The sequence below is a fragment of the Gasterosteus aculeatus genome, chromosome 13 (genome assembly GCF_964276395.1).
Source record: "Gasterosteus aculeatus chromosome 13, fGasAcu3.hap1.1, whole genome shotgun sequence".
NCBI classification, from domain to species: domain Eukaryota; kingdom Metazoa; phylum Chordata; class Actinopteri; order Perciformes; family Gasterosteidae; genus Gasterosteus; species Gasterosteus aculeatus.
In genome coordinates this window covers 1133881-1151997 of record NC_135701.1, presented here as the reverse complement: position 1 = coordinate 1151997, position 18117 = coordinate 1133881, and the positions used below count along the sequence as shown (strand labels likewise).

The 18117-nt window shown below is 47.3% G+C and overlaps 1 protein-coding gene across 2 annotated transcripts in view; it reads left to right on the top strand.

The window, feature by feature from the left end:
* Window positions 1-16502, top strand: part of pdzd2 (PDZ domain containing 2) — a 34500-nt gene extending 17998 nt beyond the window's left edge. For both annotated transcript variants that reach the window (XM_040194801.2, XM_040194802.2), the window contains exons 10-26: window positions 436-555; window positions 1496-1610; window positions 1692-1765; window positions 2148-2370; window positions 3014-3131; window positions 3735-3867; window positions 3989-4076; window positions 4228-4331; window positions 4431-4596; window positions 5070-5908; window positions 6041-6185; window positions 8624-11099; window positions 12040-12157; window positions 12243-12344; window positions 12957-13224; window positions 13319-13453; window positions 16072-16502. In XM_040194801.2, coding sequence (XP_040050735.2) covers window positions 436-555; window positions 1496-1610; window positions 1692-1765; window positions 2148-2370; window positions 3014-3131; window positions 3735-3867; window positions 3989-4076; window positions 4228-4331; window positions 4431-4596; window positions 5070-5908; window positions 6041-6185; window positions 8624-11099; window positions 12040-12157; window positions 12243-12344; window positions 12957-13224; window positions 13319-13453; window positions 16072-16265 — 5418 coding nt within the window. In that variant the 3' untranslated portion in view covers window positions 16266-16502. The remainder of the gene's footprint in view (window positions 1-435; window positions 556-1495; window positions 1611-1691; window positions 1766-2147; window positions 2371-3013; window positions 3132-3734; window positions 3868-3988; window positions 4077-4227; window positions 4332-4430; window positions 4597-5069; window positions 5909-6040; window positions 6186-8623; window positions 11100-12039; window positions 12158-12242; window positions 12345-12956; window positions 13225-13318; window positions 13454-16071) is intronic.
* Window positions 16503-18117: the final 1615 nt, after the last annotated feature.

Here is an 18117-nt window from a genome sequence, read left to right as displayed (position 1 = left end):
TGCATGTGAATCATAAGCACACATACATTATGTATATGATGGGAAAGATAGAGGGATGTAAATGCATTTATATACTGGACTTAAATAGAAAAGGGACATTAATGCACGTACAAGGAATCTAACTCAATGTATTAATACAGCAAAACGAAATAACAGCCAGGGAAATGAACGGGTGAAAGCAAGGTATGGATAGGACTGTATTAAACAATTAGCTGTACTATAAATATATACACAAGTCATCAATGACCAACAATAAAAGATCTGCATCCAAAAACATTTAGAACCCCTGTTAAGTCATTGCATGTTGAGTAAATATGAGGGAACAAAGCAAATGTCCCATTAGAACGAAAACACAAACATCTCTCCACACTATCAATAACTCGATGAATTTGCCCGACTATGTTTTAGCTTTTCTCATATTCATTTTCCTTTTAGGATTATCAGATCATTAAGAAATCAGCCCGCTCCCTGAGCACCATTCAAGTGGAGTCTCCATGGCGACTGGCGCAGCCGTCCATTATCTCCAGCATAGTGCTGATGAAAGGCCAGGGCAAGGTGAGTGCACTCTAGTTGACACGTGCGCATGAATAAAGCTCAGAGAATGCACTTTAAGTGCTACATTTACATGTAATCTAGCAATATAAGAGTGTGGCTGTACTCCACTGCACCCTGAAGGGATTGAATCCTTTCCATAAGGTGTAGCTTCATTAAGGGTAATACATAAAATGATGACTACAGTGCTGGGGCAGGAGGGCAATATTACAAAACAGAAACATCAAGATTGGAGCTTATTCAATGCATTTGTACACGCACTGAATCACAAACACCAGAGGAGGTTAAAATCCTCTGTCCTATAATGAGAGTTGTACGCAGAATCGTGATGGAAAAACTTTGACTATAATAATAGCGGCAGCATATAATAATCATGATAAAAGCATGTGTGAGTAAAAGTGATGGTAATAAAAATGTGACTATATAAAAGCAGTAGCAGTGGGTCTCTGAAGGGCCACAGCAGTACACACAACCACAGTGTAGTTATAGACCTGATCCATGGAAGGAAGCAACATTGGTGATGTGCATTACATCGATTCACAAAGAGGGAGAGAGAGAGAGAAAAGAGGAACTCAGTGTATCCTAGGAAGTCCACCGTCAGTCGCTTCCTTTAGAAGTGTTGGTGCAGGCAGAGCTGAGCCGGCCCTATGAGCCCTGAGCCGGCCCTATGAGCCCTGAGCCGGCCCTATCAGCGTAATCAAAGAGGGGGGTTAAATGTGGTGAGTGTGTCTGCCCCCCGGACTGCACCTGATAGTCTCTGGCTCCCATCCTACCGCTTGAGACCAGGAACCACAGGGAAGCCTGTATTCTGGGACTGCAGCTCCTCCGTGGGGTAACGGGACTATGCGCTCTCGTTTCTCCGCCATACGGGAACGATATCCTCAGAAGAACACTGCTACTGTGTCATTATCCTCCCTTGTGACCTGAGCTCTGCCTCTCATAGGGCCTGGGATTCAGCATTGTTGGTGGGCACGACTCGGCTCGCGGTCAGATGGGAATTTTTGTCAAGACTATTTTCCCTCACGGAGCCGCAGCCGCAGACGGACGACTGAAAGAGGGTGGCTGTTTATCTCCATTCATCCACTCTGCGATCTCCATTTACAACACGGCCTTATCTGACTGTGTGCTTCCCTGTGCAGGGGACGAGGTCCTGGAAGTGAACGGGGAGTCCCTGCAAGGACTCACGCACCAACAGGCCATCCAGACCTTCAAGGTGGAACGCGCGATCGCAATATGTTCCGTCTAACGCTGTTGTGTAGAACAGTTCAGACGCAAAATGCTGAACAAAGTCCAACTTGTTTGATTTACTAAAAATGTCTCGGACGACAACATCCGATTGTCCTTCCGACAAAAGCATCTCTTTGACTTTATGGATTTTTAGGCTCTGCGGCAACTAAACTGAGGGTCTTGGGTCTTTTTACAAACTAGTAGATTTTGAAGTAAAAAAGCTAAATCAATTCAGTACCATTCCATGCATGAAGGACATTCTCATACTGCGTTAAAATCAGGGGCATATCCGTGTTATTAGCCGCTTGTTGCGTTATACCTCATTGTACGCGTGTTTATGTCTTGTTCGTTTGATTTTCTTCCAACAGCAACTGAAAAAAGGTGTGGTGACGTTGACAATCCGAACCCGCCTGCGCAGTCCCAGCCTGACCCCCTGTCCCACCCCCACCCTCCCCAGCCGCTCCAGCTCCCCCAACTCCAACACCAGCGGGGGAACACCCGTCCCCCCAGGGGGTGAGGAGGCTGATGGCCACAAGGGCCCCGGACCTGGTCCCAAGGACTGCATCATCATGGAGGTCACACTTAATAAAGGTTGGCTGACCTGACGGAGAACCAAGAGACCCCCCCTCGCTTGTTAGGTGTAATTGCACAAATCTGGTGTCGGGATACATATCGTGATTCAGGCTTTAAAATTCTACACATATAAATACAAAAATATCAGAATATACACAAAGCAGTGTTTCCCAAACGTTGTTTTTTCCAGGAACGGCTCATTCAAAGCGAGGGGGCAGCTCGACCAGATTTATAGTCCCTGACCGTTGTTTTGGAAAGTAAAGCAGCAAATTAGAATAAATATGTTTGAGAAATAACAACTGTGATTAATGCATTTTATTGACAGCTGTGGTAAATGCTTGATAACTGAGACCCAATACATGCATGTAGGGGACTTAATAGACCCTTTTCCTCTAATCAGTAGAGGGAACCGGCTGCAGTTATCACACAATACAAACACTCAAGCGCCCTCATGTGGTTCACAGGGGAACTGCAGATGTAAATGTTAAATATTATTGGCAACCCGAATAACACGTCCTGCAGCCATTTCTATTCAACCAATGGGTGTGAATTAGGAAACATGGACTGAGACCAGAAGTACAAATGTATTGGGACAGTGTGGCCAAAGGAATGACATGTCTGTTAGCAGCCATACCTCACAAGGAGGTGCGTTTCTGTTTAGAGCCCAGTGTTGGTCTTGGGATCGGAGTCTGCTGTCTCACCCTGGAGAACACCGCCCCTGGCATCTACATCCATAGCTTGGCTCTGGGATCTGTGGCCAAGATGGACAGCAGGCTCAGGTAAAACAAACGAACTTGGAAACAAACTTGGAAACTGAAACGCAAATGATTCGCATGCTTTGACATTAGCGCGTTAAAGCTAAAATAAGAGAGGCAAGCGAGAAAGAAGTCTCATCCAAATTGTTTTCACACCTGTTTCATCACTTCAGAGGACGATTCAGCAGTAGATTGAGAGGCCATAGAGATGTCTGCCTTCCCTCCAATATAACGGAGATGGCATTTGGGTCGCGTTGTCGTCTCTCTACAGAGGCTGTTGCTTTGACGGGCGATATGTTCAGAGAAGTTTCATAGAGGAGTTATTTCATCGTCGCTGTTATTCTTTTGATCGTGTTACAAGAGAGGGCAAACCTCACTGCACAGTACTACAGGTAAGAGGAAGAATGTGTGTCTGCCATCCGAGGGCGAACGGAAGCGTTTCTCCCTCCTGTTTCACTGATGAAAACACATATTTAACAATGTTTTTTCCACCGGTCCTCTTGTCATCCACACAGGAAGGAAAATAGCATTGGTTTATATCAGTTGCTGTCAGGTTGTGCTCATGATGTTTAAATGTAATTGTACATTTCAAAGAGGTCCTTGACGTAGATCTGCTCCTCCGTGCAGTCGTGGGGATCAGATCCTGGAGGTGGACTCGGTCAGCCTCCGTCACGCCGCTCTCAGCGAGGCCTATTCCATCCTCAGCGAATGTGGCCCCGGACCTGTCAGTCTTATAATCAGCAGGCACCCGAACCCCAAGGTAAGGGCATGCGTGTCTCTATGCAAGGAGCTGTACTGTAACTCATTCAAATGAATGCATTGTCTGTTCGTAGTGTTGTGGTTGCAGGTTACAACTCTCGCATGTCATCATCTTCTCTCAGGTGTCGGAACAGGAGATGGATCACATCATAGCTCGATCCACACAGCGCGGCAAAATGAGCAAAAGCCGACCATCAACTCACCCCCAAGGTCAGATACCCTTCAGCGTCGTCCGCACGCTCCTGCCCGCCAATCATTTTGCGGGTGTTTCGACCCAAGTGCTGCAGCAGAACTGGGCGCTAACGGCAGTTAGCGACAGCGTGTCTCAGATGCTATCTGTCCCCGGTTGTATGATGCGTAGGTGTGTCCTGTAAGAGCCCCGGCCCGACGCTGAAGGACAGGCAGGGAGATTCCCCCCTGGATCTCAGCTGGACCATGAAGAGGTTCCTGGAGCCGGCCAGCAGAGTACGTTTGCGGGCGTTTTCTCTTAGTCCTCAGACAGTGTGGCGCTGGTGTGGCACTGTTGTCCTCACTGTCTTCCATCTGATTTGTGTTTGGGAGCAGCACGGGTCTCTGAGCTCAGAGACGGAGTTATCTCAGTACTTCTCCCAGGATGCTTCCGGCCACTCCTTCTCCTCCGAGTCCGTGCTGATGGGCTCCAACAGCGACGAGGCGCTCCAGCCGGGGAGCTGCAGCACTTCCATGGATGACAACTCAGCACGGCCACTTGGTGAAGACAAATTCAGCCATTTAAATAACGAGGGGAGGTTTGCGGCTTCGCCCGGACTAAAGGGACGTTGTACTGAGCGGATGTTTACCTGCATTGATTATCGTTGTGAATGGAAGTGGCTTTAGCCGTTTCCTTAACAAGCTCTAAAAACTGTAAAAGCGGATATTTGTCTATATATGTCAGAAGGCATTTAAAGGTTTCAGCCAGTGGACGTGTTTCCCAGTGCCAGTGATTGATGACAAAATTCTCCACCATGTTTCCGTCCCCATTGGGAACCTCATGATGGAGCAGCCCGAGTTTGGCATGAGCCCTCATTTGACTTCCAGAAAGCCAATATTAAAGCGGGTTTATCGGTCCTAGATCGAGGTCCTCCCTTAATCCAAGCTCCACCCAGGAAACGACCATCTTCATCTGTCTGTGTTTATTTAGCATTGCGGAGGACTTATTGTCGCTATTCGTCCCTTCTCTAACAGACGTGGAGAGTGGCCCCGGGCGCAATGCATCGCAAGACGAGACCCGCGTCGATCACCACGTGGAGGCAGTCGGCCAGCCCGTCGGCGTCTGCAGCCCCGCCCTCGCGCGAAGCCCGCTGCTCCGCCAGCGGCGGCTGATGTGCTTCGAGGATGAGCTCAGCAAGGAGGAGGACGGAGAGCAAGCCAGAAACACCGGGCTCCCCCACAGGCCGACAAAAGTGGACCCACCCAACCGCAGCGGCGGCTTCCCAGCATCCCAAGCTCCGCCGCCGTTAGATCTAAATGGAAACAGGGAAGAGGGCGATGTGCACAAGGGCGGGAGCCATGATGATGGTAGTTTCCCGCAGTGTGAGGAAGGAATTGCCCTCGAGTCCGAGTCACCCGAGGTGCCCCTCATTCCCATTCGCAAGCCAGGGGGGGCGAGCGCTTTGGTCATCAACAGTGAGAACCATCCGCACCAAGAGGACGGACAGCTGGAGTCAAAGCGCTCCCCCAAGCTGGAACATAAAGCAGTGACGCGGGTCAAGAGTATGATGAGCATCGAGGCGCCCAACCTGCCCCAGCAGCAGAAGGCCAAAGCGGAGGATCCCTCCCCAGGCTTGGGTCTGCCCCCTTCCCAAGCCACCCAGTGTGGAAGAAACCCCAAGGCGGCTGGTGACTCGGTACCCCATCAGCCCTGCAAGAGGGGGGATGCCAGTGAACTCGTGGGTGTCTGTACCATCGACTCTGTGACGCTGAGGAGAAGCGAGGACGAGTCGTTCGGTCTGGACCTGGAGATCACGTCGTCCCCTCTGAAAGTGGTCATCGTTGCGCTGAGGCCCGGGGGGGCGGCAGAAAGGGTACGTGTGACTGGTTAGGTCTTCTCACCGGCGTAGATCGGTGGACTTTAGCCCCAAACCTCTCCGTTTGAATGAGTTTATTCCAAGTATCATGACATATAACGGTACCTCCTTGTTCAATCATGCTCCCAGGAAACTACAGGAAACCTTTGTCCTGGAGACGAGATCGTCAGAATTGGGGAAACGTCGGTGCGCTCCTCTACTTACCAGGACATCTGTGAGCTCATGCACAACCTTCCCATCACTCTGTCCCTGGAGATCAAGAGACCGGTTTCAGGTAAGACCTCATTATTGGGGCCTTTATTCTAGAGGTTGTGGGTCGTCCAGCGTCAGTGTGCTATGGTCTCAAAGGTAGATTCTTTTGAAGTAGCAGGGTTCCTGATGCAGAGGTCTGATGCGGTCCGAACCGTAGTCCCTCAAAAATGTTAAATCCATTGAATCGGGCTCAAGTTGTGCCGTGACGTCGTCCAGGAGTTAATCAGTAGAGTAAACATGGACGCAAAAGGTGGTGTAGTTCATCCTGTGAGAGACTCAGGACGCAAAATTACATCAATGATGGAAACTGTCCGAGGCCTCCTTCACGCTTTACAGAACAACATCATGGTTCTAAATGAATGTGAGAAGCAGAATGTGGCAATAACCCCGTTGGATAACAGCGTGAGGATGCATGTGACTGCTTTCAGTCAGACTCCAAATAATAATCTATGCTTGTCCCAATTCTTTGTTTAGCGCTGATCCTCGTTTCCACTAAACTCTACAATGAAGGATGGCGAGTGCTAATCTAGCTAGTTAATGGCTAAAACGCTTGAAATATACCAAAATGTCACATTAGATATTTTATTGACAGCAGTCTTATTCTGGTACGATTCTACTGTTTACTATACTATCATTTTGAGAAACAACTGGCTAGCTTAGCTTAGTGTCCCAACCACTGTGCAGTGTTGTCCATCTAAAGTCCACCTAACATTGTCCTCGTCCAAAGACACGTGCTTTAGGTTGATTGGCGGCTGCATACCGTCAAAACGAGAGAATTGTTGTCTGTCTCCATTTGTTGGACCTGTAAACCAACAGACTTTTTTATATTTACCGATATATAAAAGAATAAGCAACTCTTCAGGTCCCAAATGTTTGCCTCCAATAAGCCTGCACTAAATGGGATTTTAGGTACACTTTAGATACGTTTCTGCAGATGTGCTGTATATCATGTATGTTCGTTACGAGCAGTAGTACCTTTTACGCCGCCTTGAGATGTAGGATCAACTCTCCCTTACTTCCCCAAAGCAAGCTGCAACCCTCTGGCTTTCTATCCACGGTGACTATCTTCTGCAGTGTATTGGACCTCTTGTTAGCAGGACTGTTTTATGGTAAATGCCGTCTATGTGGAGAGACGTAGTCTTAGTCCTAGCTTAGCGTAGCGTGGACATTGCTGTGGATCACTGTTCCTTTTGTCTCCGTATAGTGAGGAAAGTGATTTTAATGAGATCCTTTTGTCCGTATTTGAAATATTTAGCCATTCATTCCAAAATGAATCTGTCACATAAGAGACCCGACAGAGGAAATACTGAGGGGAGCTTGTGTAGAACGACCACAGCAATGTCTGCTGATAGAAACGCAATGAATCAATTCATTCACTCCCGTCTACTGTAACCAAGACACACACACACACACACACACCGCCGATTCGTCTTTGCTGATATAATGTAACCACTACATAATAATAATTCCGATAAAAACGTTTCCAATAATTTATAGTTGCAGATATGTTACTCCAAAGCTTTCACTCTATTTGAGGTATTTCTAAAGATGTTAGGTTTAGTTTTTAAAGGCCTCTCGGACCCTGTTTCCGCTGCAGATGATGTACGTTTGCCTCTGAATTACTAAGGTACCTCACAGACATCGTGGCCTGCTCATAGACTTTGGTGAGCGGATTCCTTTTAATATAAATTCAAATTGAAACACATTTTCTGACTAAGCTGAAGTTGAAACACAGAAACAACCTGCTCAGTAGAGAATCCATAGATCAGACTGACAAAGAATTACTGAAAACCAATCACCCCGGCCGTTCTTCTTAAATGATCTTGCTACGGCGTGACACTGTGTTACAAGCTAAAAGAGTTCTTTACAGACGGCCTGTGTGAACGAGAGGCCAAGTGCATAATATATAAGTGCTGTCCTTTTACTATGTAAAAGGACAGCACTAACATTGTTTACTATGTTAACAAAACCTTCATATATTTCAACTTGCACAGGCTCCGCCCCCTACTGTAGTCTGTGGGTCGTATTGTAACCCTTTGAGCAGGGGTGTCAAACATAGGGCCGGATCCGGCCCGCCGGGGGGTCCAGTGCGTCCCGCCGGATGACTTTGCTGAGTGTAAAAATGACAAAGACATAATTTGCATTTCTATAAAAAAAAATAGCTGCTATTTCTAAAAAGTCCACTGGGGGGTCGCACTCTGTGAGTGAGCGCATGCGTCAGACCAGGATCGACGACAGACCCGCCCACCCCCTTCACGTTGACCAGACCATCGCCGGTGATTTTACTGGTCCGACCCGCGTGACATCAAAGTGGACAGTACGTGGCCCCCGACCTAAAACGAGTTTGACACCCCCGCCGTAGAATCTAGAAGAGTCTCTTACCTTGTTAGCTCACACGCTCAACCCAGCGCTTCTCATCCAGCTCGAACTCAACAGCTTTCTCTGTATTTTTGGTCCCAGCTGTAGATCGGCTGTCCAGTTTGATCACTTCATCAGGGAGCAGTGACGGAGCCACCGCACCAAACCCCCCCAGACCAGTTCAGGGGACAGCTAAGGAAGGACAAGTAATGGGTGCAGATTCAGGGAATTCCAACTACGCCAACGAAACAGACTTTCAAATCCCCATCACCAATATAGATGATATCTTATCAGAACTAAGCCTCTGCAGTACTACAAATACACACACTAATTCCCCCAGACATCCGTCTAATGAGCCTGTGTCCTGCCACTCAAGCCAGCAGACAGTAACCCAGTATGAGAAAGCTGGCGTTCAGGTTCCAATAAAGTCCCCCCCTCTGGACGGTTCCACCTTGGATGCAGGAAATGAAAAAAAGGCCATGTCCCCTATGGAGACAGAAAGCTCTCCTGTCTCCAGCGGCTCACTTCCCCAAAGACTTGATGCCGGTTCAAAGTCGATGTACCCCGTAGAAGATGAAAGCGATTCCAACAGCAGCTCCTCCACTGACAGCATTGTAGTGGTCAATGGGATGGCAGGAAGTGCTGGTATTCTTCATCAGCCCTCCGATGAGGAGGAAGTGGAGTTCTGTTCATGTGATGCCAAGCAACCTGCTGCTGATGAAAGCTGTCATTTAAGCCACTCAGCCATCGGGTCGCCATCTTTTCCGCATGCTGGCAGTGAAAACACATCCCTGGACCACAGCTTGGTGCAACCATGCCAATCTCCCAACAGTACAACACCTGTGAATTCCTCAGAGTGCCACAACAACAGTGCCATTCAAGGTGTGACATCCACTCCCACAAGCATTCCCTCTGCACCAAGGACCCACACAACCGACAAGGTCGCTACGACTACCAATTTGAATTCAGATGCCTCACTGACCTCTTCTTTATTAAAGCCCTTGAATACAAAAACACTCCATTCACCTTCGATGGAGTCAAAGAACTCGGGTACAAGCACAGACCAACTGGGTACGAGAGTGGCAGCATCAATGACGAGCAAAGAAAAGGCCTTGGAGTGTAGAACTAATTTAAACCCCCATGTTATCTCCGTGTTGAAGAGGAACTCTGGGCTGAAACTTCTTGATAGTATTGACTCTCCCGGGTGGAGTAGTAACTATAAACTCCAGGTCGAAACTCATATCAGACCAATCACAAATGCTCCAAAATTGAAGGGCCTCAGTATTAAAAGTAAGAACAAAGCACTGGAGCAGCTGACCGGCAGGGAAAGTCTAGTATCCTTACACACCAATGCTTCCTTCAACCAGCCACCAAAATCTGCATCAACGGCAACTACGTCCAGCTCTCTGAAGACCACCAGCCAATGCCTCGATCTGCCCAAAGCAAGTGACAGAAGGCAAGCAGCAGCTGAGCACAGGCCTTCAGGTAGCAAGTCGCAAACGGTGCAACTGGCCCAAGAGGTCCATTCAAGCTCCAAATCACACACTACTGCCACTCAGAGAACATTCATAGAAGTTCGACTGTCTTCCGTCTCTGCTTCTTTACCACCAGTTATGGCAAACAAAGAAACCGGGAATTCCGAATACTCTAAACCCACTGAAAGAGGCACAGACTCTGGATCAGCCTCCAAGCTTTCTCCTGCCGACTGCACGGATGAAAAGACCAACGGCCCGGTTAGTAACACCGTGTTTAATTCTCTGTGTTATGCTAAAGAAACTGACTCACCCTCAAGGAATGGCTCAAAACCCAGTACTATTGTAGAGACGAGTGAGACCCTGAAGATAAGCATGTCCAGACTGTACATAAAGACGATGGAGAAGCGATGCCTCACCACAGACCTGGCCTTGTCAGCGGGCCACAATCCTTTCTCTGTCCGACACAAGATAAAGTCCTTTGAAAACCTGGCTAACTTTGACAGGCCGGTGGCTAAAAGCAGTGAGATCCAGTCCTACGCTCTGGCGTACAGAGCCTCGCTTAACCAAAGGATCGCGGGTTACATGGACGTCGTCAATTCTATCGACTGCCGGCCGCGGCAACGGAGTTTTAGTTCTTACGTGGAGAACCTGATCACCACTGCGCCCGGCTCACCTCTCCTCAGGAAATCTCCATCCAGCATCACACTGCTCAACCTAGAGCTCCCTCATTCGAGCTATGAAGCCTCCCCTGTGGCGGACGGCAGTCCAGAGGGTCGAGGTCTCAGAGCGGCAGATGGGACGGCCCCGCAGACCCCTCAGTTGCTACGCAGGAAACACGGCAAACTGGCCCGCAGCAGGTTACGGCAGCTCAGGGCTCTCAGCATGCCCGAACTGGAAAAACTATGCAGCGAGGACTTTACCAGAGACCTCGGTGCTGCCGTGGATACGACCACCATACACAAGAAAGCAACAGACAGTGTTCCACCTTCTGCAACCCCGAATAGAGCTGATGTGAACAGGGACAGCAGAAGGGATGCTGCATCCACGAAAGAAGCTCAGGAGACCCCAGAAACCCACGGACACCAGCCTGGCTGGGCAGTCAGGTGGGGAGTTCAATTATTTCATTTAACCAGACAAAATGTGGCCAATAAGGCATCAAAGCTACAGTGGTAGTGATAGTGTTTTAGTACGATAGACAAGTCTCAGTTTGCACTCCTCTAAACCAGCCAATAGGTAGAGTAGTGGCGTGTAGGCGGGTAGATGTTTTTAGATACTTGAAGAACATTGAAGCCTTTCGATCGCGTGTATGGCAAAATGTCCGTCGTTGCTGCTCCCAGCAGTCGTAGTAAGACACGGGCAGCTATGAAAGAGAGGAAATATCGGTATATGAACATGTGTAGTGATATCATGACAATATGGCAATTTCATTATAAAAGTTATTATAAATATTTCAAGACTGGGTATATGAATTTGAGAATATTTGGTTTTATTAAGAACGAGAAACCAGTTTGCATTGGTTAATTTTCTCTATCGGCTCCTTAACGTGGCGCCGAGGTCCTTACTAGGGCACACCATTTTCTGTGTGTCTCAGTCTGCGCTCCTCCTGCTAGTTTGTAGTGGCCCGTTGGTCTCAGATCAGCAGCGTTGTGTCTGCGAATGGGATGGCAGCTGTGTGCTTATTTGCTCTCGTTGCCGATGCTGCACATCCACAGAGTCCAGACCCACAACCAAAGTCCTGGATGTTAGAAGGGATGATGGATTGGTCAATGTAGACATGACATTTAAATGCTTAATATTCAGAAAATGATCAGGACTGACCGACTCCATAGATAACATTAGTATTTAGTATCGTAATAACAGCTTAGGGAGGATGACCCTGATGCTATTCAGACCTGCTGGCTCAGATTGGGGCTTGTTTTCTGGTCTGTTCTTAATACTGAGGAACCCTGACTAATCACATTAGAAGCATTTGTGAGGAACACATTGTTGTAGAAGTCATCGTAACTGGTGTGGATAACCTCATTAGCTCCTTTTCGTCTGCAGCTTAAAGGAGCTGGCTTCCTCTCCGCTGAGTCGGCGTAAGCTGCAAACCCTGCTCTCCTCCCCGGCGCTTCAGTCCTACGTGTCGGCCCTGCTGCAGGAGACCGAGGGTCTCTCTGAGGTGACGCTAGTAGCAGCGCGGTGTCCGTCCTACTGGCCGTATACCTTTGGTTGTCACACTCACTCTGCGTCTGACCTGCCTGCAGGTCAACGGTAACGCTCAGCTGGTGGTCCTGAGCAAAGAGGAAGGCTCGGGGCTCGGCTTCAGTGTTGCCGGCGGAGTCGACCTTGAGCAGAAGGCCATAACTGTAAGTACGCTGTCTTCCAATGGGCGCGGCCACCCTCTCTTCATACTACTCCTGGGGGATTAAAACAGTCAGGGATTTCATTTGTTGTGTCCGGCAACGTTTGCCTTTCTTTCGAGAGACAGAAGAGGAGGTGTAAGACAGGGTTGTCTTAAAAAAGAGATCTTGATGAAGTGTGTTAGTGTGTGTAGATCAGACGCTGTGACAGCACAACACAATCGTTCAATGAACAAACAGCATGACCTCCATACAACAACACTGAGCCACAACAAAGCGTATTGGACCAAGTAAGCCCCGCCTTCAGGGCCCAGACTGAGCACACGTCCTTAATTGATATTACACATGGGACAAACCAGCAGACACCAGACAGAAAAGCAGAAATAAGGAAAATAGAAGCTAAAGCCACCGGTTCACATTGTGAAAGTGACGAGAATCTAGAAGTGAGGGAACAGCACAGTTCCTGTGAGGCTGGGTAGCTCTTCAATGATCAGCACTCTGCTGATGTCCTCCGGGTCACAACTATTACACAACGTGATCAGCCTTTAAATCCACTCAAGCAAATATGTGAACCGACTGCATGAGAGCCCGACCAATGCTGCGCTCTGATTCGTTCAGGTCCATCGGGTCTTCACCAAAGGGACAGCGAGCCTCGAGGGAACAATCCAGAGAGGGGACAGCCTCTTGTCCATAAACGGCACCAGTCTGGCAGGGAAGACCCACGCCGAGGCGGTCTCCAGCCTCCACCAAGCCAGGCTGTCCAGTCAAGCCTTGGTGGTCATCTGGAGGGACGAGGACACCGAACCGGGCGCCTCGGACACACAGGACTCCGGCCGGCCAAAGAGGACCAGCAACACTGGGAGGAGGTGTCCGGGGGCCGCAGCAGGTAAGGCTTCTGCCACAGTAGAGGAGTTCCTCCCCTCCTTACCTGTTTCCATATTATTGGTCACCTCGTCAACCTTCATTGTTTCCCCCCGCAGTTGTGGACGTGGGTCCAGACGGCACTCTAACGGTGGAGCTCCACAAGTCCTCCGCCGGCCTGGGTTTCAGTCTGGAAGGGGGGAAGTCGCCGTCCCACGGAGACAGGCCTCTCACCGTCAAACGCATCTTTAAAGGTGACCCCTGCTTCCTAGAAGAGAAGTCCACGTCAAAGCTGAATATTCAGTCAATCATCTGTTAACGCCTGTGATGAAATCATTATTCATTATTCAGTCAGGATTTATTTTCACAAAGCAGCAATATGGGGGTCGTAGTGATACATAGTGATACGCAGTGATACGTAGTGATACGTAGTGATACATAGTGATACGTAGTGATACATAGTGATACATAGTGATACGTAGTGATACATAGTGATACGCAGTGATACATAGTGGTACGTAGTGATACATAGTGGTACGTAGTGATACATAGTGGTACGTAGTGATACGCAGTGATACGCAGTGATACGCACTGATACATAGTGGTACGTAGTGATACGCAGTGATACGCAGTGATACGCAGTGATACGTAGTGATACATAGTGGTACGTAGTGATACGCAGTGATACGCAGTGATACATAGTGATACGTAGTGATACGTAGTGGTACATAGTGATACGCAGTGATACATAGTGATACGCAGTGAAACGCAGTGATACGTAGTGATACATAGTGATACGTAGTGATACATAGTGATACGCAGTGGTACGTAGTGATACATAGTGATACGCAGTGATACATAGTGATTCGTAGTGATACGTAGTGATACATAGTGATACACAGTGATACGTAGTGATACGTAGTGATACATAGTGATACGTAGTGATACATAGTGATACGTAGTGATACGTAGTGATACATAGTGATACGCAGTGATACGCAGTGATACATAGTGGTACGTAGTGATACATAGTGATACGTAGTGATACATAGTGATACGTAGTGATACGTAGTGATACATAGTGATACGCAGTGATACGCAGTGATACATAGTGGTACGTAGTGATACATAGTGGTACGTAGTGATACATAGTGGTACGTAGTGATACGCAGTGATACGCAGTGATACGCACTGATACATAGTGGTACGTAGTGATACGCAGTGATACGCAGTGATACGCAGTGATACGTAGTGATACATAGTGGTACGTAGTGATACGCAGTGATACATAGTGATACGTAGTGATACGTAGTGGTACATAGTGATACGCAGTGATACATAGTGATACGCAGTGAAACGCAGTGATACGTAGTGATACATAGTGATACGTAGTGATACGCAGTGGTACGTAGTGATACATAGTGATACGCAGTGATACATAGTGATACGCAGTGATTCGTAGTGATACGTAGTGATACATAGTGATACACAGTGATACACAATGATACACAGTGATACATAATGATACGCAGTGATACGCAGTAATACATAGTGATACATAGTGATAAGTAGTGATACACAGTGATACGTAGTGATACACAGTGATACGCAGTGATACATAATAATATGCAGTGATAAGCAGTGATACACAGTGATACGCAGTGATACGCAGTAATACGCAGAGATACGTAGTGATACATAGTGATACGCAGTGATATGTAGTGATACGCAGTGGTACGTAGTGCTACATAGTGATATGCAGTGATGCGCAGTGATACATAGTGATACGCAGTAATATGCAGTGATACTTAGTTATAAATAGTGATACGCAGTGATATGTAGTGATACGCAGTGATACATAGTGATAAGTAGTGATACACAGTGATACGTAGTGATACGCAGTAATACGTAGTGATACATAGTGATACATAGTGATACGCAGTGATTCGTAGTGATACGCAGTGATACGTAGTGATACATAGTGATACACAGTGATACATAATGATACGCAGTGATACGCAGTAATACATAGTGATAAGTAGTGATACACAGTGATACGTGGTGATACGCAGTGATACATAGTGATACACAGTGATACACAGTGATACACAGTGATACGTAGTGATACATGGTGATACATAGTGATACATAGTGATACGCAGTGATATGTAGTGATACACAGTGCTACATAGTGATATGCAGTGATGCGCAGTGATACATAGTGATACGTAGTGATACGCAGTGATACGCAGTGATACACAGTGATACGCAGTGATACATAGTGATACATAGTGATAAGTAGTGATACACAGCGATACGTAGTGATACGCAGTGATACACAGCGATACGCAGTGATACACAGTTATACGCAGTGATACGTAGTGATACACAGCGATACATAGTGATACATAGTGATACGCAGTGGTACGTAGTGATACGCAGTGATACGCAGTGATACGCAGTGATACGTAGTGATGCTCGTTCCCTGGGACATTAGCAGCCTACAAACGTAAACTGAATGTATACACACTACTACTTTTTAATGTGAATAAAGACAGGTTCATTGTCAGGATCATCAGGTGACGTGCAGATGACTTTTACGGTGTTACGTGAAGACCTCTTCTACTTTCTTTATCTCTTTGACCAGTTTTTACTGAAATCACCTTTTCTTTCTTTTTACAAAACCTGCGTATTTCTTCAGGCGGTCCGGGTTTATGTTGACTAAACAGCTGGACGGATTAGCGCTGGGGGTGGGGCTTAGCTACGGGTAAATGAACCACACGGTTTCTATAGCGCTGTGTGGTACAGATACCACTGCGAGCGGAGAGGAACGCCCTGGTGGTCTTTAACCTGGGTCGCTGTCCTACCACAGGAGGCGCCGCGGAGCTGTCCGGGTTAATCCAAGTTGGTGACGAAGTAGTGTCCATCAACGGCTGTTCTCTGGAAGGCCTCATGCACCACGACGCCTGGAAAATCATCAAAGCCACCGACGAAGGGCCCAACCGGCTCCTCATCCACAGGCCGAGGAGCCCGACTGGGACCAACAAGGACAGGGAAAGCTCCTGAGAGGGACCAATGTCCAAGCGCTTTACAGGTTTTCTGATGGACTTCATTTGACGTTTTGTGTTTTGTCTTGTACATGTGTGTGTATGTAGAAAGAGCCACAGTTGGAAGGAGCACCAACTATTTTGGTGTACTTTGCTGAATCATGATTTATTTCAAATGGGAGGTGCAGTTTGTTTACAATAGATGACCTTTGGAACACAGATTCTTTTTTTTTAATAAAGTCAGTATGTGCAAATGTCCATGGCATGTTTCGGTCCCATCATGGTAACTTCAGCATGTCTGAACTCTCCGTTGCAGAACTGTGTCTGTCGCACAATCATTCTATTCAATCATTTCAGCCTTTTCTACTTTTTGTACTCACACTTCTAAGATTGCAAATGATGGAACTATGGCTGCGACAACAGTGTGCATGTAAGAAATGACCACCAGATGCCAGTGGAAGCACACAAACTAGTGTGTTACTGTTCCTGTTGTCAAGTGTTAGTTTAGAATACACAACAACTGTCATCGGTCTGAACACCAAATGCATTCAATGTCACTCAGAATGGACCCCTTTGTGTTTTCACTCATCTCTAAACAGGATTAAATGGAAAAATAAGGAAAAATTCTACTACATGTGCACAGAAAAAAATAAAACAAACAACCCTGCACCTCTTTTCCTCCCCATGTCGTCTGGTGAAAGGCTGCCAGCGGAGGAGAGACAGTCTATTGCTGGACGCCTGGACATTTCTGCAGAGGATTGGTGGTCGTTTTGATTAGCTAAAGTAAATCATTCTTAAGTGGCAACTTGGTTCAGCTCCATTAATAATTCTGGTTGTTAAAGTGTGGCACAAAGCAAATGTTGACCACAAGTACGTTAAAAAAAGGTATCTGCACGGCACATGTGATTCCAGCGTTCTGCTTTTAACAGGCTCTTCATAAAAATGTTGTAATTCAGGGCTCATCGCCCATCCAGAGACCCCAGGTGAGGTGGATGGGTCAGTCCATCAGGTGGGTTGTTGATTAATGGTTGAGGTCTCGGCTCTGTTGAGTTCTTCCACACCAAAGTCGGAAAATGATCTATTTACGGCGCTGGCGATATAGTGCTCATGCACATTGCACTAAAAGTCCAATCAGTGCAACCATTAGCAACCAAAAACAGGAAAACTAGATGAGTGGGTCCATCTGCACAAAGGCATAAAACGAGAGCATCGTGGGCGAAGGAGGCTGTGACACGACGACCTTCAACGACCACAACTTCAAAAACTCACTTTGGACTCTTTGGAAAAAGATAGCACACATCTATAGGTATAATGCTTTGCCAGCGCAATGAGAGCGGTTGAAAACATCAAATTCCACTCGAAAGAAATGTGTCTTCTGCAGGCGCAGCGGGTTGGTCATTAGTGGCGCACGCTAATGAGCCACGGTAAGTCCGAGGCATCTTATTTTTGTCATTGTGGAACAGCACAGAGGTCGGTCACTGTTTAAACCTTTGTGCTGCGTGGAAACGTTAATGTGTTGTGTGTGTTCTGCTGGCACAAAAGTTCATTTTCTTACCGGAGACAACCCAACGTTTTTGTTCTAGATTAAAACGCTGAAGAACAACAAGCAAGGGTCAAATTGGCTGGAATGACTTAAAGCTGCGTAGTGATTTTCTGGCCACTTGGAGGCGGCATAACAGGCTGTTGTGAGCATCCAGCACACTACCGTTCATTGCAGTTATATTTGAGTCCACCTTATGAATGCATGAACAACATTCACTCTCCTTTTAGTCCTTTCTGTTTTCTCCTCCGACTCGTGTGATCTGACCTGAAAGGATCCGACCTTGGTGGGAGTGTAACTTCCTGCGGTACGAGGCACTAAAGGACTACAG